Source organism: Macrotis lagotis, chromosome 6, assembly GCF_037893015.1.
Source record: "Macrotis lagotis isolate mMagLag1 chromosome 6, bilby.v1.9.chrom.fasta, whole genome shotgun sequence".
Lineage (NCBI taxonomy): Eukaryota > Metazoa > Chordata > Mammalia > Peramelemorphia > Peramelidae > Macrotis > Macrotis lagotis.
This window is the reverse complement of record NC_133663.1, coordinates 231,856,054-231,880,101: the sequence shown is the minus strand read 5'-3', so window position 1 is coordinate 231,880,101 and position 24,048 is coordinate 231,856,054. Positions and strand designations below refer to the sequence as shown.

At 38.2% G+C, this 24,048-nt stretch overlaps 1 protein-coding gene across 2 annotated transcripts in view; it reads right to left on the bottom strand.

Moving 5' to 3' along the window:
* ARHGAP6 (Rho GTPase activating protein 6) overlaps window positions 1-7,391 on the bottom strand; it is a 348,047-nt gene extending 340,656 nt beyond the window's left edge. Inside the window, exon 1 of one of the 2 annotated variants that reach the window (XM_074192457.1) lies at window positions 7,321-7,391. In XM_074192457.1, the coding sequence (XP_074048558.1) occupies window positions 7,321-7,365 (45 nt within the window). In that variant the 5' untranslated portion in view covers window positions 7,366-7,391. The remainder of the gene's footprint in view (window positions 1-7,320) is intronic. The other variant, XM_074192459.1, reaches the window with a different exon arrangement.
* Window positions 7,392-24,048: the final 16,657 nt, after the last annotated feature.

Here is a 24,048-nt window from a genome sequence, read left to right as displayed (position 1 = left end):
AAATTGTATTATATGAATAATTTTAAATATTATTGTGCCATAGGAAATAATGAAATGAACAATTTCAAAGGAAACTGGAAAGATATCTATGAACTGATGCCTTCAAGCTAAGTAAGCATTATAAAGAGAACAATTTATGCAATGATAACAGCATTATAACAGCTTATACAAAAACAGAAAAAACAACTTTGAAAGAATTTAGAACTTTGACCAAAACAATAACAGTCTATAAATGGAGATAAAACATGCCATTCACCTTCTAATGAAGAGATGACAAACTCATAATGCAAAAAGACATATATTTTAAGGCATGATTAAGATGGAAATTGTAGATAAGTATAGGCAGATTTGCTTGGAGGAGTTGACATTTGCTTAAGGGTGGTGGGAAGGACAAATTAATCTTTTTTTTATTTGCTACTTGAAAAATAAAAGAGACATTGATATATTTTGGAAAAAATAAGTTGGATAGGAATTCAGTCTGGCACAAACTGATTAGAAAATAAACTTATTTATCCAATGCTGATATAAATGGAAAAATATGGATTTTTTCCATACACATTTTAAGATAAAAGAGATTCAGAACATATCTGAAGGATCAGTTTGGCCATGAACCCATTCAAGAAAGTTTAGTTCTCATTATGAAGTAAACCTCACTTAGGTTGCTAGGTTCTGTCTGCAGCTTTGTCAATTATTAGTTGTGTGACCCCAGGTAAGTCATTTTCTCTTACTAAACTCTATTATTCTCATATGTAAAATGCAGAGGTGGAATCTGATGTTCTCTGAAGTTCTTTGTTTTCTGGAAACATAACTTTGGTTCTATCAGAGATACATCTGAAAAAGGGGAAATCACTTAACCTTCTTGTCAAAGTAGAATAAATAATCTGGACCTAGCTTTTGGGGATTGTAGAAAGAAATAATATTCATAAAGCACTCAGATTTATTTTAAAACAAAAGTAGTGTTGCCGATACTCTAATATTAGTCTAAGAGTTTCCTGAAGTGATTTTAAATGTGAGGCTCCACTACAAACTCCATGTATTAAAATGAAATAAGGCATATGCTTCATGATCTTGGCAGGATATCAGGATTTGTAATATACTGTTTATATTGTGAGGGAGTCAGAATCTAAGCAGAGATCTGGAGACCAGTTTAATGTAATCTCTGAGATGAGTTCCTTTTCAGCACTGGCGAATCCATTTCACCTGAGCTGAAGTTTCTTCTTCTCTCAATTGAGAATGGCACAGTCCCACTCCAATATTAAGATTGAGAAGAATAATTTACAAAACTTCAGAATTTATACTATACCTCCTGTTTTCAGCCTTTCTTCAAAATTTAATATTTTACCCAGGTTACGATTTGTAACTTGCCCCTTTTTTTTTGTTTTCTCTCTCTCTCTCTCTCTCTCTCTCTCTCTCTCTCTCTCTCTCTCTCTCTCTCTCTCTCTCTATATATATATATATATATATATATATATATATATATATATATATATATATATCTTTAAGGCTTTTGCAAGGCAAATGGGGTTAAATGGCTTGCCCAAGGCCACACAGCTAGGTAATTATTAAGTATCTGAGACTGGATTTGAACTCAGGTACTCTTGACTCCAGGGCCAGTGCTCTATCCACTGTGCCACCTAGCCGGCCCTCACTCACATTCTCTTACACAAATAGTTACTGATAATCATAGTGCCACAAATATAGTAAACCCTCAATAGTATTCTTGGAGTAAATGAAATGAAGAATCAGACTCAACTGACAGTAGATGAGACTAATACTTAAACTGTTTAAGTTTTTTTATTTAAACAAATTTGAAAAAGATTCTTAGGTCCACATGACAGATTATAGATTACACTTTTAAGTGCTTTTTAAAATAATTTTCCCTTTTTAAGATTTGTTTTATTTTTAATTTATTGGTTCAAATTCATAGACTCCTTTTTTGCTTGAAGGTCTATAAAGTACTTCTCTCACTTTACCTTTCTAAAGGAGGAAATATGATGATGATGATTATCCTTATTTTACATGGGAGGACATCCAAGTATCAAAAGATTCTAATTTACTAAAGATAAATCAATCAACCAAACAATCAACAAACATTTTTAAATGCTTACTTCTATTACAACACAGCCATAGTGGTTCATAAGGTATTGTACTAGACTTAAAGACTAGATGTCTTGAGTTCAAACTCGGACTTAGACAGTAGCTGAATGATCCTGTGAGAGTTACTTTACCCTTTTTCTCTTATTCTTAGTGTCCTCACCTATAAAACAGGGATCATGATAATAATAATATTTACCTAGCAGGGATGTTTTGATGCTCAAATAAGATGAGTAAAATGTCTTACCAAAAAAAGTGCCATATAAATGATAACTAATGTTATTCTGGAGTCTTAGATTTTCTCAAGTGTTGGGGATAGAAAGACAAAGATCAAATACTAAGTTTAAGAGGTTAGATTGGCCAATGAGTCTGTTGCCTTATTAACTCCCTTTTTTCTTTCAACAAGAGGATATCATTCTGGGAGTTGGTATCAGGCAGCTTACTTAATTCCACAGAGGGAGACCCAATGTAATATTTTTGACCTAACTTGGTCACTTATTTTTTTACTGAATTCATTAATCTTAAGTAATCATGAAGGTAATAAAAAAAAAGAATTGTAAAAATTCCGTTTACTAGTAGCCTATATGCATTTTGAAGATGTCATTAGAATTAAATTGAAAAAAGTCTTCTATTGATACCAGTTCCAACCATATGTAAAGTTTCATCCATAGTATTTTAGGAGTCTAGGAATCTCTTTCTGGCCAGTGTAGCTAAGACTCCAATTGCTGACAGCAGGCAAATTTGGGATTATTGTTTTGGGTACAAAATGACACACCAAATTCACTGTGTACAGTATCTCCTTGATATAGCAAATGTGATAACTTTCATTCAGCAAGTAGCTGAACTAGTCCTTTGATTCATATAAGATAACTAAAATAACTTTTATCTTCAAAAGGGCACAGAGTACTACATTAGAATTAAACTGTGAATCTTCTGTCTCTGCAATCTGAAATGGAGTTTATTTGTCTGTTAAATGATATTCAAAGTGATAATTTAGAAAAAATAGAAATATCAATAAAATCTTCATTAAAGATGGAAATATTAAATGCATTTTTCATGCCTGGACCAAGTCAAATTTTTGAAAAGCTCACCTTGAATTTAGAACCGGTTGATAATTATTTTCTAACAAGGTTTTCAAATTATTTTTCTTTCTTGGATCAAATGTATTCCTTATACTTTGGCATAAAATCCCTGGTTCTATTTCAACTCCTTTCTCTTTGAAGTTAATTTGCATACAATATTCACTTCCCTATCTACTCAAGTGCACTTTTTTTGGTTAAGACATTTTGCTCATATTACCTTATGTGAGCATCAATAGAGTAAATATTGCCCGAGTCAGAGAAAATCAGAGAAAACTGGGGTAGTTAGGTGATTCAGTGCATAAAACTCTGCATCTGGAGTATGGAAGACCTGAATTCAAATCTGCTCTCAAGTACTTACTAGTTGTGTGACTCTAGGAAAATCACATAAATCCTATTCACCTGAGTTTTCTCATCTGAAAAATGGGAACAGTAATTCTAGGATTGTTGTGAGGATCAAACAAGATAAACATCATAAATCACTTAGCGTGCACAGTTGGCATTATATAAATGTTAGTTGATACTATTGAATTACTTGGAATAGTGTCTGACACCTAGTAGGCACTTCACGAAATATTCCTTCTATCCTCCATTTCTCCCACCCTTCCTACCAATTCTGTCTCTGACACTAGTCACATATGTGTTGGGAGACTGTTTCCTCATCTGTAAAATAAAGATGCTATTTATATAAAGTTTATATCTGATTACAAAGTTCCTTCAGTTCATAAAAAATGGGAAAAGTTACACATGTTCCAAAATATTCCATAGCAGCACTTTTTTTTTAGTGGCAAAGAACTGGAAATTGAGAGAGTGCCCATCAATTGGGGAATGGTTGAATAAGTTATGGTATATGAATGTTACAGAATACTATTATTCTATAAGAAACCAAGAATGGTTGGACTCTAGAGAGTATGGAATGACAGGAACTGATGCTGAGTGAAGGGAGAAGAACCAAGAGAACATTGTACACATTAACAACAACATTGTGAGCTGAGCAACCTTGATGGATGCTGTGCTTCTCAGCAGTTCAGAGAGCTAGGACAACCCTAGGAGACTGGCTATGGACAGTTCTATCTGCATCTAGAAGAAGAAAAACAAAACAAAACCCATAAAACCCTACAGAATATGAACACTACACTAATTTTTTTTTAAATTTCTCATATATTTCTTTCTTATGGTTTTCTTTCTTCTCCCTTAATCTTAATTCCTCATACCAAAAAATGACTAAAGCATGTTAAACTCACATGTATATGCATGATATTTACCTGACTGCTGCTGAGGGAAGGGAAGGAAGGAAATTAGGAAAAGTTAAAAAAATATGTATATGGCATGTGGATGAAAGTTGAAAAAACCTGAATAATGGGTCATTGGAAAAATAAAATAAAAATATCAATAAAAAATAAGTTCTTTCAGTTAAATAGCTTATTGAGGTAGGTATGAGTTGTCATAGAATAAAAGGGAAATAGATGTGAAAACAATTTGTATCACAAACTACAGATGTGAAAACAATTTGTATAACAAACTACTAAGTATTATATGAAATAGGATGAGATTTTAAGCCAATCTATGTTTCTAGTTCAAGGTAACTTAAGTGATGTACACAAGAGAAAAAAATAGGATGTTGATGGCAACTCCAAAAACTGCTTTCTCTTACCTGATTATTTCTATAATACCAAAAAAAACCAGATTTTAGATATGAAAGCAAAGATGACTTCAGCCTATAAGGAAAATATTTGTAGAGAGTCTTATATTATATAAGGATATAGTAAGGGTAATTTTTTTCAAGGAGACAGATCACAAGGCTCTGAGAGAGTTAGGAGTTCTGTAAAACCAAGTATAGATAAGTAAGTTGAATATTTTTGTAAAAATCTAAAGCAAACTTCTAGAAATATGTGAAGTAGAAAAAATAGACATGGAGCAGCAAGATTAGATTAAGTAATTCAGAACTTTACAAATATGGATAGACAGCAGTCATGCTTCATGCTTTTGAGTAGTATTTTATCTGTGATAAAGACCTGAATACTTTTATTTTGTCTAAAGTATGCATACCAAATGACCTAAGGTCTCCAGTAAAACTTTGATGCTTTCAACACTGAAGTAGATCCATAGAATTTTCCCTCTGAAATCTTCACTCTAAAATCCTTAAATTTATTAATGTATGTAATATTCAAACATAAATGTAAGGCAATCAGCATTAGAATAATGCTGTAATCTACCATCGAAGATATACCTTCAGGTCCTAATAGATTAGACTGAATTCCAGTGATGAACATTGGGGGGAAGGGGGAAGGAATAATGAATTAAATCTCTGAGTTAACAGTAAATGTCTACTACTCTCTGGTGTGTCCCCTTATGCCATCCCCCAGTCAAAGCTTCAAAGAAATTCCAGTTTTTTCCCCTAAAGTCTTATTTATTTCCTCTCTTGCTTTCAAAGTCTTGATATAGTGGGGGGGGGGGGGGCAGATGTGTAAACTAAGATATATCATTGATATTTAACCTCCTCTGGTCACTTACTTGTGTTCATCCTGATCTACACTAAAAAGAAATAATGTAGTTACTGCTATTTTCATTCTTGACAACTAAAATATTAAATTACCTGAGGTTATGTTCTAAGAAGATATGGGTAGGAGTAAAAAAAGGCTTTGCATTTTAGGCTATCTTTGAACTGGGAGTGCTTAGTTTATTTTTCAAGACTACTAATTGGCAAAAATAAAAGAAAACCTAATCCTTTTTTAGTTTTAGTTTTAAAAGATTACCCCTTGCTTAAAAAGAAACAGTAACACTAAAATAAACTTGCAAAGAAAGAATTTTGCAAAGAAAATAAGACTCAACACTTCTTAGTACTCACACACTAATACTTTCTTTCTTCTTCCAAAACAATAGAGGTCAAGCACTTATCTAGACCAGCATTAAACCCATAATGAAAAGCAGACTGTCAAAAAGGGAAATCTGAAAGTCCAACATAAACTCTCTATCATATTCCTGGATTGAGTCACAGGATATTAGGGGCTCTCCAAAACTTTTGGATCAACTAGATCAGGTTTTCAGTAACCTCTTTCTGTGACATGGATCCCTCTTTCAGATTAGTAAAGTCTGGGAAATCTCTTCTAAGAATAACATTTTAAAACACGTTAAAATAAAATACAGAGTATTATAAAAGAAACCAATTTTATTGAAATGTTTGTAAAATATATATATATATATATATAAAAACCCAAATTCTTGTACTCCCTGAAATCTTTCCACAGACCCTCGGGATAAGGAACGCCCTAACACTCTCACTTTATAGAGGAGGCAAGTGACCTATCCAGGGCCATAAAGCAGTAATGCTAAATAATAGAGTATCCAAGTCCCCAGTCTTCAAGCTCCTGTAGATAGAACAGGCTTGCTTCAGACAAGGCTATATTGAGAAAAAAAAATGCTTATTTTTAAACCTTGGAGAGGGAACTCACATCCCTCATAAAAGAAATAAATAAACCGAACCTCTACGTTCTTATCTATACCCTGAAGCATTTCTTCTGCGGTTCACTATTTCACATCCTGGGTCATTTAAAAAAGTATTTTTATAAAAAACTGACTGATCGCCAAATCTATACTTGTCTTTTCCACATATTTGACCAAAAGGCTGAATGGGTTGGTCCAGGCTGAGTCGGGGAAGGCGGCATCAGCCCGTTGGGCTGGGCGCACAGGGCACTCCGGAGCGGCTAGCTTCTCCAGGCGCGCCCCGTCTCTCGGCGCCCGGCCCCCCGTGCCGGTGCCTCCAGGCAGCAGCAGGACAGCGCAGGGCCCCCCACCTCCTCGCTAGGGCGCTGACCCCGCTGAAGTGGGGGGGGGGGGGGCTTCAGTACAGCCGCGCTCTCCCAGCGGTGCCTGGGGGCTGTCTGGCCCGCGATGCCCCTTCCCGAGGCGTCCGGGGCGCAGCGCCTGGGAGAGGCGGCGGGGCTGCCGGCATAAGTGCCCACAGGTGCTAGCGCACGGCCCCGCCACTCGCCCGGACCTCTGCCCCCTCCACGCCCAGAGACTCCCAGCCCGGGCCCGCACCCACCGCCTTCCCGGCCCCTCTGACAGCAGACGCCCCGCGGGCGCGGGCGCGGGGCGGCCCCTCCGCCCGCAGCTCCCCGGCCCGTGCCGGGGGCCATCAGCTTACCGCGTAGTGGAGCTGGGGCTTCTCGGCAAACACCGCGTCTCCCATGCCTGCCCCCGCGGCCAGGGCCCCCGGCCCGGCCCGCGCCGCCCCGCCGCTCCCCGCCGACCCTCAGCGCGCTCCGGGGCTGCCCGGGTTCACCGCCATCCCGCCGACAGCGCCGGCTCCGTGGGCGCGCGGGCCCCGCCGCTGCCGGCCGCGCGGCTCGCCTTGGAGGCAGCAGCCCCGCGGAGCAGCCGGGCGGGCTGCAGCCTGGACCCTCTCCCCGTGCCGAGCTGGAAGAGCGGAGGCGGGCCGGGGAGGGGAGGGGAGGGGAGCAGGGGGCGGGCGCTGAGTCCCTTCCGCCCGGGTCGGGCCAGCCCCGCTGCTCCGCGCCGCGCCGCCGCCCCTCGGGCTGCCCTGGCAGCCGCGCAGCTGCCCCGCCGCCGAACAGGTGCAGGGCCGGGTCTCGCTGCCCGCTGGCCGCCGGCCGGGCCCGCCCCTCGGCCCGGGGGGGGCGCCAGACCCTGGGGGCGCTGCGAGGCCGCGAGAACTGACCAAGGGAAACCAAGGGGAGTCCGGGGCGGGCTCCGGAACCCGAGCCCGGGTGCCAGGCTACTCCAACGAAGGGGGTGTCCCCTCCTTAACGGGTCGCTTTCATTCCACACAGCCTCCCGCTTCTGGGGACCACGAACGGGTGCCTGGATGGGAGGTGGTCCGCTGTAAGGACCACGGGGAGGGGACGGGGGCGAGCACGACCCGTGGGCGCTGCGGGCAGGCAGACAGAAGCCCGGCCTAGGGGGGCTGCCGAGGGGCTAGGCCGGGGGGGGGGGGGCTGCCGAGGGGCTAGGCCGGGGGGGGGCTGCCGAGGGGCTAGGCCTGGGGGGGGGGGACTGCCGAGGGGCTAGGCCTGGGGGGGGGGGGCTGCCGAGGGGCTAGGCCTGGGGGGGGGGGGCTGCCGAGGGGCTAGGCCTGGGGGGGGGGGGCTGCCGAGGGGCTAGGCCGGGGGGGGGCTGCCGAGGGGCTAGGCCTGGGGGGGGGGCTGCCGAGGGGCTAGGCCGGGGGGGGGGGGACTGCCGAGGGGCTAGGCCTGGGGGGGGGGGGCTGCCGAGGGGCTAGGCCTGGGCTTCCCGGGGCGCTGGGGCTGGGAAGGGGCTGGAAAGCTTCATTTCATGGAGTGAGCAGGAGAGCCGCCAGCCAGCAGGAAGGGAGCTCCTGGCGCGGATCCGGGAGGCGGCCTAGGAATGGGGCATGTGGCCATCCTGGCCCCGGCTCGGGATGAAAGGCGGAGTCGGGAAGGCGGGCAGGGAGAGCCGGGGCTTTTCAAGCAAAGAAAAACTTTGCAAAACCTTTAAGCTCAAAGAGCTTAAAGAGAACATACTGGAACATGCTGGAATGCTTAAATGTTCAAATGGATTTAGGATCTCTTGGAAGTTCCTTCTAAGGATGAGGATCACAACTGAGGGATGCTGGTTTTCCTGTGGAACTCTGGTCTCTATCACCTCATAATGTCTACTGCCCAGATTATGAGATGCACTCACTTGGAAAACCTATGGAGTTCATCCATTAGTTCAAGCATATTTGGAAGCCAGTTCAGATGAAATATAAATTGATCCTGCATTGAAGTGAAGTATGAGATCGGAGGAATAAGCTGCTCTAATAACTCCAAGCTTTACAGGAAAACAGAGATCTACCTTTTAAATATCATCTTCTAAGGTGTTGCTATCGGGCAGCAAGGCAGAGGAAAAATAGCAATGTTAGAAGAATTTAAAAGGATTAGAAAATATAAAGTCTAATGAAAAATGGAAAGTATAGTGGCCTTGGAACCAAAAGCCCTGGTTGAGGTCCAGGACTGGCTCTGGCACATTTGAAATGATTTCATCTCTTTTGGCCTCAATTTCCCCATCTTAAAATGACAGTTGATAATGCACATTTATAACTGTCTACAAACAAATACACATACACACACACATATGCATATACACATATCCTTTAAGGTATAGAAGGGCTTTTTCTCAGAACCACTAAAGCAGATGACACAATCATTATGATATTCCAACACCAGTCTTCCACGCAATTTGTACATTCAAATTCTTATCTGCTCATTATAGAATTTTTAATCTTCTAAGCATACCTGTATATAGCATGCATGATCTCCTTCATGAAGTCTTTTCTAGACCCCTAATTGTTAAGATATTTTTCATCTTTAAACTTATTTTCATAACTTTGCATAAATAATTTGCATGTATTTACCTTCTCGACCTCTTATAGACTATAACAGGAATATGACTACAGATCTGTGTGTGTGTGTGTGTTGGGGGAGGTGTCAGAACCTAAGACTTAAGCTTAATTTTAGTTCAGTCATCTCTGACTCTTTGTGACCCTGTGGATGATACCATTCATGGGGTTTTATTAGCAAAGATACTGTAGTGGTTTGCCATATCCTTCTCCAGTGGATTAAGGCCATAGAGATTAAATGATTTACCCAGGATCACACAGCTAGTAAGCCAGTCTTATAAATACAAACCAGAGCGATATGCCCTTCCTTCAAGGTTCTTACATTATAACATAAGATGAAGAAAACATATAAAGGAAACCTGAAAAAGGAGGGGAGGAAACATCGTGACATGGCTGGAAATGTACAAAATGTATTGCAGAAATCTGGAAACAGTCAAAGTAATACCAAAGATTGACTATCAAAATCCAAAATTTACCGTGTGCCTTATGGTTGATAGTAGAATATGAAAAAGTTTCCCTAAGGAATACATGGAGATGGAGGGGAAGAAAAAAATTAATAAGACTCAAGGAATTTTTGTATATTCAATCATCTATAGCTTAGACACTTTAAAATCCATAGGAACAAACATTTAAATGGGTGTAACCTATCATGGTCTCTGACCTCTCCCCAAGTCCTTGCTTCTCCCTATTCCAAAATTATAACTCGTACACACACCCACACAGATACCATAAGACTCCTTATAAGACTAGAGCTGGAGTTCTCATAATTTAATGATTTATGCATTTAAACAATATAGGATTTATTTTAGAGTTTTACAATTCAGAACTTTAGCCTTTTGATCTTTAGTCAGTGAGGGTACCAGTTTAATATTTTAAATGTCAATTGCAACTCTTACATTGTTGGTGGAGCTGTGAATTCATCCAACCTTTCTGGAGAGAAATTTGGAACTAAGCTCAAAGGGCAACAAAAATGTGCATACCCATTGATCCAGCAATACCACTACTGAGTCTATACCCTGAAGAGATGATGAAAAAGGGCAAAAACATCACTTGTACAATAATATTCATAGCAGCCCTGTTTGTGGTGGCAAAGAATTGGAAATCAAGTAAATGTCCTTCAATTGGGGAATGGCTTAGCAAACTGTGGTATATGTATATTATGGAACACTATTGTTCTATTAGAAACCAGGAGGGATGGGAATTCAGGAAAGTTTGGAAGGATTTGCATGAACTGATGCTGAGTGAGATGAGCAGAACCAGAAGAACATTATATACCCTAACAGCAACATGGGGGCAATGATCAACCTTGATGGACTTGCTCATTCCATCAGAGCAACAATCAGGGACAATTTGGTGCTGTCTGCAATGGAGAATACCATCTGTGTCCAGAGAAAGAACTGTGGAGTTTGAACAAAGACCACAGACTATTACCTTTAATTTAGAAAAAAAAAATAATCTTGTCTGATCTTGCTATCGCTTATACCTTATTTTTCTCTCTCATCACATTCAATTTGGATATATATATATATATATATATATATATCATGGAAACAATATAAAGTCTGACAAATTGCCTTCTGTGTGTGTGAGGGGGTGGGGGAGAGAAGTAAGATTAGGGGAAAAATTGTAAAACTCAAAATAAATAAAATCTTTAAAATAAATAAAAAATAATAAAATAAAATGTCAATTGCTTGTTATATCTTGGGTTTTATGTATGTTCTGTAATAAGAAAATGGTTGTATAGGTTCCCCACTATTATAACTGACCAGTGATAAACAAGCTTTACTTATAAACATATGATCACTTCAGGCATAACTTCAGTATTTTAATATATTATTGCCAAGTTTTCATTGCTACACTTGGGTGGAAAGAGGCAATGAGTTGTGGCTCATTTTCCACTTTTGAAGGGCTATCTACAGAGATGTGGCAGTAAGTGTAAGGAAAGAAATTAGACAATTCTCTATAACCTACTTGATTCAATTCAATTCAGTAACCGTTTTTAAAATATCTACTAGGTACCAGACACTGTGCTAAGCACTGGAGACAAAAAAAAAATGGGGCAAAAAGACTGTCCTCAGAGAGTTTATAATCTAATGGAGAAGATAATGCACAAACAAATATATACAAAGCAAGCTATATACAAGATAAATAGGAAATAACAGAAGGAAGGTCCTGGGATTAAGAGAAGTTGGAGAAGGCTTCATGTGGAGGTGGAATTTTAGTTAGGATTTCAAGCAAGTCAGGGGGACAATAGTTGGAATGAAGAAGAGAAGCCATTCCAGGTATGAGAGATAGTCAGACAGAATGCCTGGACTCAAGAGACGAAGCATCTAATTTATGGAATAGCCAGGAGGTTGGTGTCACTGGATCAAGGAATATTACATTGGGCAGGGATAAGAAAATTGGAAAAATAGAAAAGGCTTAGGTTATGAAGGGTTTTGAATGCCAAACAGAGCATTTTATGTTTGTTCCTGGGAGCAATAGGAAGCCGCTGTAGTTTATTGGGATAGGGGAGAGTGACATGATCAAGGTTAGGTTTTAGTAAAATCACTTTAGTAGCTGAATGGAGAATGGATTAGTTTAAGGAAATATTTTTGGGGCAGGCAGACTCACCAGCTGGTTATTGCGGTAATCAAGGTGTGAGATGATGAGTATGTGTACTAGAGTGATAGCAGTGTCAGAGGAGAGAAAGGGTATATTTGAGAGATGTGGCAAAGGTGAAACCAACAAGGTTTAGCAACCACTTGAATTCAGAATCAGGAAGTGAGAAATAGTGAAGAATCCAGGATGACTTCTAGCTTTTAAACCTACTGGAGTGAGAGGATGGTGATGCCTCTATAGCAATTGAGAAGTGGGGGAAGGAAGGGTATAGGGGGAAAGATGAGTTTTGTTTCGAACAATTTGAGTTTAAAATTCAAGATGTCTGAAAGTCAGCTGGAAATGTGAGATTGGACCTCAGCAAACAGATTGGGACAGAAAAGGTAGATTTGAACTGATAAAATCACCAAGTAAAATAGTATAGGGAGAAGAAAAGAGGAACCACAACAGAACCCCGAGGGACATCAAATTTCTTATTAAATATTAAGCAACTTAAGATACAAATATGACAATACATAAAAATGTGTTTTATATATAATATATTTTGATTGAAAACTTTTGTTTCTCTGCCACATTCATTATTCAATATATCTCTCCCTTGGAGCAGCAATACCAATCCTTTTAATTTAATTTTTTAAAAAATTTATTAACATTTGAAGGAGAAATGTAGTTAGTGTAGTATTAAATGATTAAATGTGCTGGATTTGGAATCAGAGAATCAATTCAAAACATGCTTTGTTATTTGCTACTTTTTAAGTGACTTGAGCAAATCACTTAATTTCTTTAGACTTTTTTTTTCCTTTGTAAATACAGGACCTGAATTAGGTAATTTCTAAGTTCCTTCAAGCTCCAACTACATGAAACAAATATTCTTTTCAAACTTCAAATTTGTCAAGTATTTGTAGGCTTTTTTTTAAAAGGGAAGGGTGGGAAAAGAGGGAACATAAATTGAGATTGCAAGGAAAGATACAACAATTAAGTTCCATGGAATTGTGACTAATTTAATTTTTTTGGTTAGTCAGAAAACTTTTTGATCAGCTTTTCCTGTTGAGCACTTTCTGAAATGATTTGCCCATTTTCCTGCTATTGGTAAAGGCATAACACACTGAAAATAACTAAATTTGCATTTAATAATGAAAGATGTAAAATTATATATTTAAAAAATCTTAATTAAAAAGTATGACTTTGTCATTCATTAATTGATAAATGGTCAAAGGATATGAACAGGTATTTTCAGATAAATTAATGCTTTCTATAGTAATATGAAAATATGCAATGCAATTTTGAACTATGTGCAAAGGACAAGACTGAGTAAAACAGTTCTTTGACCCAAGACAACTTGGAAGATCTGAAGGCAGGATCTGTTATTTTGAGGCTAGAAGGAACCCCAGGTAGCCCAGGTTGCAATGCAGCAAATAAGCTCTGACCTTCCAGGAATAGCCTGCAGGGTGCCTGGATCACTGAGGATGCCGAGGTCTTTGTCAGTGGGAGCAGTTTCCAGACCTCTCAGCTCAGGAATCACCAAGGACAACATGGAAGGTCAGTAGGAAAACTCTGCCACACCAGAGGGGAGCCCAGGCCAGTACAGCCCTCAGCTTCTCATAAGACCTTGAAGGAATTAAGGTCCCTGGAGATGTGTCTCAAAAACACTCAAAAGCTTGGGAAGTGTGTTAAATCCAGATCATAGGCTGGGAAAATGAGTAAACAACAGAAGAAAAATAATCTAGCCATAGATAACTACTTTGGTCAGATGGAGGATCAAAACACACAGTCAGAAAATTGCAAAGTCAAAGTGTCTGTATCCAAAACCTCCTACGGAAGAGCTCAAAAAAGATTTTGAAAATCAAGTAAGGGATGTAGAGGAAAAATTGGGAATAGAAATGAAAGCAATGCAGGAAAATCAGGAAAACTAAGCCAACAACTTGGTGAAGATACAAAAAAAATCAAAGAAAATAACTTGTTAAAAATCAGTTTAGGTCAAATAGTTCAAAAGGTCAATGAGGAGAAGAATACCTTAAAAAGCAGAATTGGCCAGATTGGAAAGGAGATAAGAAAGCTCTCTGAAGAAAACAACTCCTTCAAATGTGGAATGGAGCTAAGGGAAACTGATGACTTTGGAAGAAATCAAGAAACAATAAAGTAAAACCAAAATAATGAAAAACCTGAGAAGAAAACGTGAAATATCTCATTGGAAAAACAACTGATCTAGAAAAGAGATTGAGGATAGATAATTTAAAAGTATTAAACTACCTGAAAGTCATGACCAGGAAAAGAACCTAGACTTCCTTTTTATAGAAATTCTCCAAGAAAATTTCCCTGATATCCTAGAAGTAGAGGGTAAAATAGAAATTGAGGGAATCCACTGATCACCTCCTGAAAGGGATCCAACCCCGCTCCCCCCCCAAAAAAAAATTCCAGGAATATTTTAGTCAAATTCCAGAACTCCCAAGTGAAAAAGAAAATATTACAAGAAGCCAGAAAGAAGAAAATTCAAATATTATAGCACTACAGTCAGGATTACACAGGATTTAGCAGCATCTACATTAAAGGCTTGTAGGGTTTGGAATATGATATTCCAAAAGGCAAAAGAGCTTGGATTAACAATCAAAAATCAACTACCCAGCAAAACAGAAAATTCTCTTTCAGGGATAAAGTTGGACATTCATTGAAATAGGGGACTTTCAAACTTTCTTGTTGAAATGACAGAGCTGAACAGAAAGTCTGATCTCCAAGTACAGGACTTGGGTGAAACATAAGAGAGGTTGGACAGGAAAGGCAAATTATGAGGGATTTAATGATTCTGAACTGCTTGTATTCCTCCATGGGAAGATGATACTGATAACTCCTATGAACCTTCTCATTTATTAAAGCAATTTAGTACATATATATACATATATATATATATATATATATATATACATACACATACATACATACACACATACATACACACACATATATATATACACATAAGGCATAAGAGAGTTGAATGTGATGATATAATATATTTTTAAAATGGAGTTAATGGGCAAAAAAGAAATGTACTGAGAGAAAGGGAAAGGAGATATAGAATGGGCTAAAATATTTCATAGAAAAGAGTCAAGAAAAAGCTTTTGCAATGGAGTGCAATGGGGGAAGATGAGAGCAAATCAGTGAGCCTTCATTCTCATCAGAAGTAGCTCAGAGAAGAAATAATGTACCTGCTCAATAATTATCCTAGAGGAAATGGATTGGAGAAAAGGGGTCAGGGGGAGGGCTGGCAGGGTATAGGTGATAGGAGAGAGGGAAGATTGTGGGAGAGGGTATTCAGATGCAACACACTTTTGAGAAGGGACAGGGTGAAAGGAGGAAAAGAATAGAATAAATTGGAGTGAGGATGGATGGGATAGAGGGAAATACAGTTAGCAATAAGAACTGTGGGGAAAAAATATTGAAGCAACTATTCTGATGGACTTAAGATAAAGAATAAAATCCATCCAAGAGACAGAGCTGATGGTATCTGAATACAGATTGAAGTTCTTTTCTTTTTTTTCTTTTTCTCTTTATTTTTCTTGAGCTTTCTCTGTCTTTGTGGGTGGAGGGAAGCATGTGTTTACTTTTACAAAAAGACAATTGTAGGGGCAGCTAGGTGTCCAAATAGAGCACTGGCTATGGAGTCAGGAGAAGCTATAGTTCAAATCAGGACTCAAACACTTAATAATTACCCAGCTTGTGACCTTGGGCAAGTCATTTAGCCCCATTGCCTTGAAAAAAATTTTATAAAAAAGACTATTGTGGCAATGTGAAAATAAATAAATAACATTTAAAAAATTTCAAAGACCTGTACTGATACTGAGTGAAAAGAGTGGAACTAAGAGAACATTGTACACATTAACAGCAACATGGTGTGATGATCAAATATGATGGACTTAGCTCTCCTCAGTAGTGTAAAGACAATTTTAAAGGACTTGTGATAGAAAATATCATCCACATCCAGAAAAGGAACTATGGAATCTGAATGTACACAAAGCATGGTATTTTCTATTTTAAAATTTTGTTTTATGTTCATTGATTTTTTACCTTCTCATGGTTTTGTTCCGATTCACCTTTCACAATATGACTAATATAGACAATATTTAACAAAGTTATATATGGATAACCATTATCAGATTGCTTGCTATCAAAGGGAAGGGGGAGGAAACTCTCAAATTCAAAATAGCGAATTTTTAAAATCTATGGATCATTTTCCAACAAGATTAAGAAAAAAGGAAAATGTACAAAAATATGTGGTGGCAAAGAATTGGAAATGGAGGGAATGCCCATCAGTTGGGGAACAGCTGAACAAATTATGATATATGATTGTCCTGAAATATGATTGTGCTGCAAGAAATGGTTTTATAGACAGTAAAGGAAGTATTGTACAATGAATAATTCTGAATGACTTACGCATGCTGATCAATACAATGATCTAAAACAATTCCGAAGGATTTATGATGAAAAATGCAATCTGACTCCAGAGAAAGAACTGAAAAGCTTTGAATGCAGATCAAAAGTCACTTTGGCAGCAGGAGAACAGGCTTTCCTAGAAGCTCTCTCCAAAATATTCCAAAAACCTTAAAATTATGTCTCTAACAAAATTTTCAAGAGATATAATCCACAGAAGGATTCAGTGAGGCAATTTTCCAGTCCAAGGTAATGTGAAAGATCTTAAAGCTCTGTTCCTTGGAGGTGGAGGGGGCACAACCAGAAATATCATGCAGGAGTGAAAGAACTCTGTTCTTCTGGGAACAGTCCACTGGGTCCCTGAGCACCTGGGTCCCAGGGAGTAATGGCTCCCAGAAGCAGAAGCATTTTTCCTGACCTGCAACCCAGGGAGCATCAAGCACAACTTAGAAGATCAGTGGGGAAATCACTGCCAGAGTCAGCTCAAAGCTCAGGTCAGCATGGCCCTACTCAGCATAGCCATGGCCATCAGCTCAGCTCAGATCCCAGGAAATGGAAGCAGGCCAACAGAGCCACCTAGCCGGGAGTTGCCTGGTAGCTGCCTCCAGAGTACTCAGGCCATGGAAGGTAAGAGAGTGTGGGGAGACTGTCAAGGTCTCTGGTCTAGCCCTGGGACAGGACTCTTGTGCTTTGTCCATATTCAGACCCTAGTCACAGTCTGGGACCAACCATTGCCATAGAGCAGGGACCCTCCTCACAGCTCCAGGGCAAAGGGGTGCACTTGTGGTCACCCACAAACCAAAGCACAGACTAGGAGAGCAGTCAGAGCTTCTCATAAGACCTTGAAGGAATTGAGGTCCTTGTGGGGTGTATACCAAAAATATTAAAAAGCTCAGGAAGCACCCCAAAACCAGAGCACAGGCTGGGGAAATGAGTAAACAAAAAAAAGGAATCTGACCACAGACAATTACTTTGGTCCCATGGAGGACCACTACACATACTCAGAAGATGAGAAAATCCAAGCTTCTGTATCTAAATTTTCCAAGAAATATAGAAGTTTCTCTCAGGCTAATCACAGATCAAAAAAGACTTTGAAAATCAATTAGGGGAGGTAGAGGAAAAATTGGGAAGAGAAATGAGGGAGATGCAAGAAAAACATGAAAAACAAGTCAACAGCTTAGTCAAGGAGATCCAAAAAAATGCTGAAGAAAATAACATACTAAAAACTAGCTTGGATCAAATAGAAAAAAACAGTTCAAAAAACTAATGAGGAGAAAAATACCTTAAATGGCAGAATTGGCCAGATGGAAAAGGAGATGAAAAAACTCTCTGAAGAAAAAAAATCCTTCAAATGTAGAATGAAGCTAAAGGAAGCTTATGACTTTGCAAGGAATCAAGACACAATCAAACAATATCAAAAGAATGAAAAACTAGAAGAAAATATGAACTATCTCATTGAAAATACAACAGATCTGGAAAACAGAATCAGGAGAGACAATTTAAAAATTATTTGGCTACCTGAAAGTCATGATCAGCAAACAAGCCTTGACTTCATTTTTAAAGAATTTCTATAGGAAAACTGTCCTGATATCCTAGAAGCAGAGGGAAAAATAGAAATAGAGAGAATCCACTGATCTACTGAAAGAGATCCAAAATAAAACAAAACCCAGAAATACTATAGACAAGATCAAGAACTCCCAACTCAAAGAGAAAATATTATAAATAGCCAGAACAAGACAATTCAAATATTGTGGCACTGTAGTCAGGATTATACAGGATTTAGCAGTATCTACATTAAGGGCTTATAGGGATTGGAATATAATATTCTGGAAGGCAAAAGATCTTGGAATGCAACCAAGAATCAACTCCCCAGAAAAACTGAACATGCTCATCCAGAGGAAAAGATGGACTTTCAATGAAACGGGAATTTCAAATGTTCCTGTTGAAATAGCCAGAGCTGAACAAAAAGATTGATCTTCAAGTACTGGACTAAGGTGAAGCATAAAGAGGGTGGATGAGAAAGGGTAAATTATGAGGATATTTAAGGATGATGAACTATATGTATACCTACATGGGACAATAATGATAATACTCATATACATGTTCTCATTTATTAAATTGGTTAGAATGAGCTTATATAGGCACAGGAGGGAGCTGAATATGAAGGTATAATATATTACACAAATGAAGTTGAGTGGAATATTCCATCTTAAGAGTTAACATTCCTAGTGAAGCTCTCTCAGGGTTAAAAATCATTGAAACAAAGACAGACTATTACTCTTATACTATTCTAGAAAAAGGAGAGAGGCCTTGCATTCTTAGTCAGACACCCTCCTGATTCTGCTAGAGAGTGAAACAGTGGACTATTTCCAGAAAGACCTTGCAATGATGCTGTTAGGGAGGGAAATAGTGGAATACTTCCAGGGAAGAGACCTTGCAATCTTAGTTAGCCACCTTTTTGATAATAGACTGTAAGAACAGTAGCCCAGCTTCCCTTGTTTGATAAGTACTAAACTAAGAAGATAGTAGAGTTCCTTAGAAGAACTTACATTCTCAGACATTAATTCTTTTAACAGAAGGTCATTAGAAATCTTCTTCTGATACCCTCACCATCTGGATGGTAAGGTAATATTTTATGAAAATCTTTTATTCTTCTCTTTGTTGCTGGATAGATTTTTCATGTAAAGATGGTAACTCTGAAAATCTTAACCAATCAGGTTGGAAGAAAGGAGGCTAGGGAGGGGGGAAACGTGCAAGGCCATATAATCTTGCTTGACTGTCACCTTGGGGCAGCTCCTTGATTTTCATTACCTTTGAGAGACTTGGAGTATGCTCTTTTCTTGACAAAAGCCAAACTAAACTTTCCTTTTTGCTCAGAGGAGTCTCTCTATTTTTTAAAAATGGATTCTTATCCCACACAGAGTCAATGGGTGAAAAGGAAATGTACTGGGAAAAATGAAAGGAGCAGTAGAATAAACTAAGATATTTCATGTAAAAGAGTCAAGAAATAGCTTTTGCAATGGTATGGAAGGAGCAAGGTGAGGGGACTGAGGGAGCCTTCTTTCTCATCAGAAATGGGTCAGAAATGGAATAACATATACTTAATAGGGCATAGAAATCTAGAAGGAAAAAAGGGAGAAAGGGGATGAGGTAAGTGGGAGGGTAGGGAATAGAGGAGAGGGCAAATCATGTGAGAGAATAGTCAGAACAAATTTTCTTTTTTTTACTTTTTTGCAAAGTGGTGGGATTGGATGACCTTTCCAGGACCACGAACAGGGCAGCTGGGTCTCTGGGGTGGGTTGTGGGCTTGGGGCCTCTTGGCCCCAGGGCCAGTGCTCTGTTAGCTGCAACACTCAGCTGCCCCACAGCACACTTTTGAAGAGGGATAGAGTTAAAGGAAAGAGAAAATATAATAATTGGTAGTGGGGAGAAGTGGATGGAGGGAATAACAATCAGCAGCAGCAACTGTGAAAAAGTATGGAAGTTACTTCTCTGATGGACTTATGATAAAGAATGTGATCCACTCTAGAGACAGAGCTGATGGTATCAGAACAAAGACTGAAGCACATTTTCCCCCTCTTTCTTTCATTTTATTTCCTGCAAGGTATTTATTTTTATAGGGGAGAGGGGATTATGTTTAATCTTACAAGACTATTTTAATAATGTGTAAATTATTTTTTTAAAAAGTCACTTTGTTTTTTCTTTATTTTGGGGTGGGTTTGTTCTATATATTCTTTTGCAACATGGCTAATATGAAAATAAAAAAAGGAGTGGCTTACTGAGGGTGGAGGAATATATTTAGAAATTAATGAGACTTGACAACAAAAAGTATCAATAAAAACAAGATGAAATAAGCATACTTCATAGTTATTTTCTGTTTTCTCCAAAATATTTTTTTTTGCAGAAGAAATGAGTAAAGAACTGTGGTTAATTATGGGTAGAGGTCAATGATTTTATTGTTGTTTGGAAAGAATCAATAAAGGCATAATTTCTGAATTAAGTGAAAATGACAAGGAAAAAGAAAAGCATTTTGACATCCTCTGGATAAATGTGATTTCCCTTCTGGACACTGTTTATAACATGAAATCAGTTATATTTATCACATTTGTAATTATCAGTAGGATCCAAAGGTTGATGAAACAGAAGACTAGGATTACAAAAACACAATTCAGAAAGAAAATCAACTAATCAATAAGTACTATAATATGTCTGGCATTTTTCTAAGCTCTGGGATGCAATAATAAAAATCAAACAATCTCAGCTCTCAAAATGTAGATGTGGTGATTCACTCATATTCCTTTTCAGTGAATTAATTTCTGAGTTTTCTACTACATTGTACTTCCTTCAAACATAATATTAGCTAGTTGCATTGCTTTGGAAGTTTAAAATTGAAGGGTGACAGTGGAATTTCCAGATCTTTCTACCACAAATCACTATAGCTTTTATCACAATAACCATGGGAATATAAGTGATTGGAGAACATCATTTAAAATCCTTTTCATTTACTGAATTATCTAAGTTTTTCATTGAGTTCTTCTTTATTTAATGTAATTATGAAAGTGCTAGGGAAGATCTATAAAGATCAAAGGAGACTAGTTCCTTTTATTTGAACTTCACAGAACTAATATGAGGCAAATGATATAATCATGATTACATAAGAGAGTGATGCAAGACAAACCCAATGGGAAGATGATTACTGAATTGGAGGGAGGGATCCAAGAAGCCTTCATGGAAATCTCAGAGTTTGAACTGAAATTGAAAGAATAAGGTGAGATTTCAAGAGGGAGAGACTGTTATTCCAAATCTTCACAAAAATATAGGGGTAGAAGCAGTTGAATGTGCAGGGATAGTGAATTTGTATACAGCATAAAATAATGGAGATGAACAAATGTGAAATAGGGTTAGAAAGGTAGGAAGGAACTTGATTATGGCAGAATCTGAAATGCCAAGCATAGGAATTTGGATAAAAAGGATACCATCCAAGAAGGGAAGTTACCATCAGCTCTGTGAAGAAGGAAACAGTAGTGTGTAGGTTAAATTAAAGACGGGAGAGAATGAAGGAAGAAATACCAGTTAGAAAAGTATGATTATAGTCCAAACAAAAGCAGCAACATTAGAGTAGTGCAATGGGAATAAAGACAAAAAAAGTAGATATAAGAGATATTGTGGAGATAGTGACTGGATTTAATAATTGATTAGAAATGGAGAAAACAAAGAAAAGGAGCAGGAAAAGTGAATACTGATAATTTTTTAAATGGGTGACTACGTAGAATAGTAGTACCTCTGACAGAAATAGTGAAATCAAGAGGAGAATCATTTTCCTCAATTCTGTTTAGGACTTGTTGAATTTGAACTAATATTTAGGAGATGTTCTATAAAAGAAAAGTCAAGTCTAGACTCTGGGAATTACGGAAGGAAATCATATCTAAAGCCATGGGAAAGAATGGGATTACCAAGAAAAAAGAAAGGACCTTAGGCGAACACTAGCATAAGGATTTTAAAGGAGGAAAAGAAGTCATTAAAGAATGGACAGAATCAGTTATGTGTGTAGGAGTATCAGGAGATCAAAACATAAGGCAGAAAAGTATTCCCCCACCACCAAAAAACATCTCAATTAAAATTGAAAAATGGTCAAGGAGGATGAAATCTGATAAAAGGTCAATAGGTTTTAGTGAAAAGGGGCTCATTGATGACTTTTGAGAGAGTAGTTGTGGTAGATCAGTGGGGATAAAGCCAAATCAAAAGGATTTAGAAAAGGTGATATAGCCTATTTTCTCATGAAGTTAGGTAGAAAAGGGAGGAAAGATATTGCATGATAATTTTAAGGTATAAAAGAACGAAAAGAAGGATTTTTTTTTTAGACTTGGATTTTCCCAAATAAAATGTTCCCAAATTCCCTGGTTAAGTTATGGCTCTGTGAGCTATTTTTCCTTTTCTTCTTCTTGGTTGACTTTAAACCATTGGACTTCAACAGGAAGCTGAAGATGTTGAAAAGGATGAAAGAATATCCCAGGTTCATTTTCATTTTAGCTGTGACACCCACCCAATCCCCAAAAGCAGTTTTTTTGTGCCATAGAAGTAATGATTAAGGAAAATAGAAAAAAATTCTAGTGTTCATAAGGACAGTGGTAGTGTCCATTAGTTAAATACATGCAGGGAAGGTAATGAATTAATAGTCAAGGTATCTCCATGGAGTTCATTTTGATTTATGGGGTTTGCAGAATGATTATAGATTTATAGGCTATTATTCTGTCATTTAAAGTTCTAATCTACTTTTCTAGACTTATTTCATTTAGCTATCTTTTATACAACATGCATTTTACTTGTCCTCAGCACTCAACATTCCATCTCCTGTCTGGGCATTCACCTGGACTAATTTTCCTCATTCTCTCTGTTCTAAGTATTATTATCTTCCCTCAAGGCACAGTTCAGGTCAGGAATCGTTTGTGAAGTTTTCCTTCATCTCTTAGTAACTTTGCACTAGCCATTACTTAGACTTATAATGCTTGTCTACTCATCTCCACTTCTTAGTTTCTCTGGTATTTTGCAAGCTTCAAGTCATATCTGACCTTTTTTACTATGTTTCTATATTGTTTGTACATAACTATTTGCATATTACTTCCTCCATCAGACTGTAATCTTGAAAGCAGGGACTGTTTTTGTCTTTCTTTGTATCCACAAAGCTTAGTGTCAGACACACAGTCAATGCTTATTAGTTGGTAAACCCTAATTCAATGACTTTGTATTAACAAATTTGTAATTTGAAATTTGTATCTTCCCTCTCCCTCCCCCCAGGGAATACAAGTTCTTTCTGGTCAGGAACTGATTTTTGTCTCTCCATCCCCAAAGCCTAGCATAGTGTTTAAAGTCAGTAGATAATAAATATTTGTTGAATTGAATTGAATTAGCTTTGGAATAACAATTTCACTTGGGCTGATCTCATAGTAAAAAAATGCCAGGAAATTAAGTATATCTAGAAATGAAGATAATATGAAGATAATAAGCAAATTGACAATACAGATGAAAGTGATTTAACATATATTTTAGTCAGTTTCTTTCACTTGTACTTCCCTCTTCCTGTTCTGACCCATCTTGCTTATTCTGATCTTTTCAATAAGAATCATTTCCAGGGCAGCTAGGTAGTGCAGTGGATAGAACACCAGCCCTAGAGTCAGAGTTCAAATTTGGCCTCAGACACTTAATAATTGCCTAGCTGTGTGACCTTGGGCAAGTCACTTAACCCCACTGCCTTGCAAAATAAAAAAAGTCACTTTCATTTCAATTCAGAGAAGTGTAATGTGGTCAAGGGTATTACTCCCAATTAAAAGTCCCAGAAAAAGAATCACAAAGCTAGAACTTCCATACAATTATCTAGTGAAAAGATACACTCTCCTTTAATCATTAGAATCACTATTACTTCAAAGATAAGGCATGAAAAAATTAAGAAGCTATTTTTTATTTAAGTTCTCACATTAATTTTAGGGTTTTTTTAAT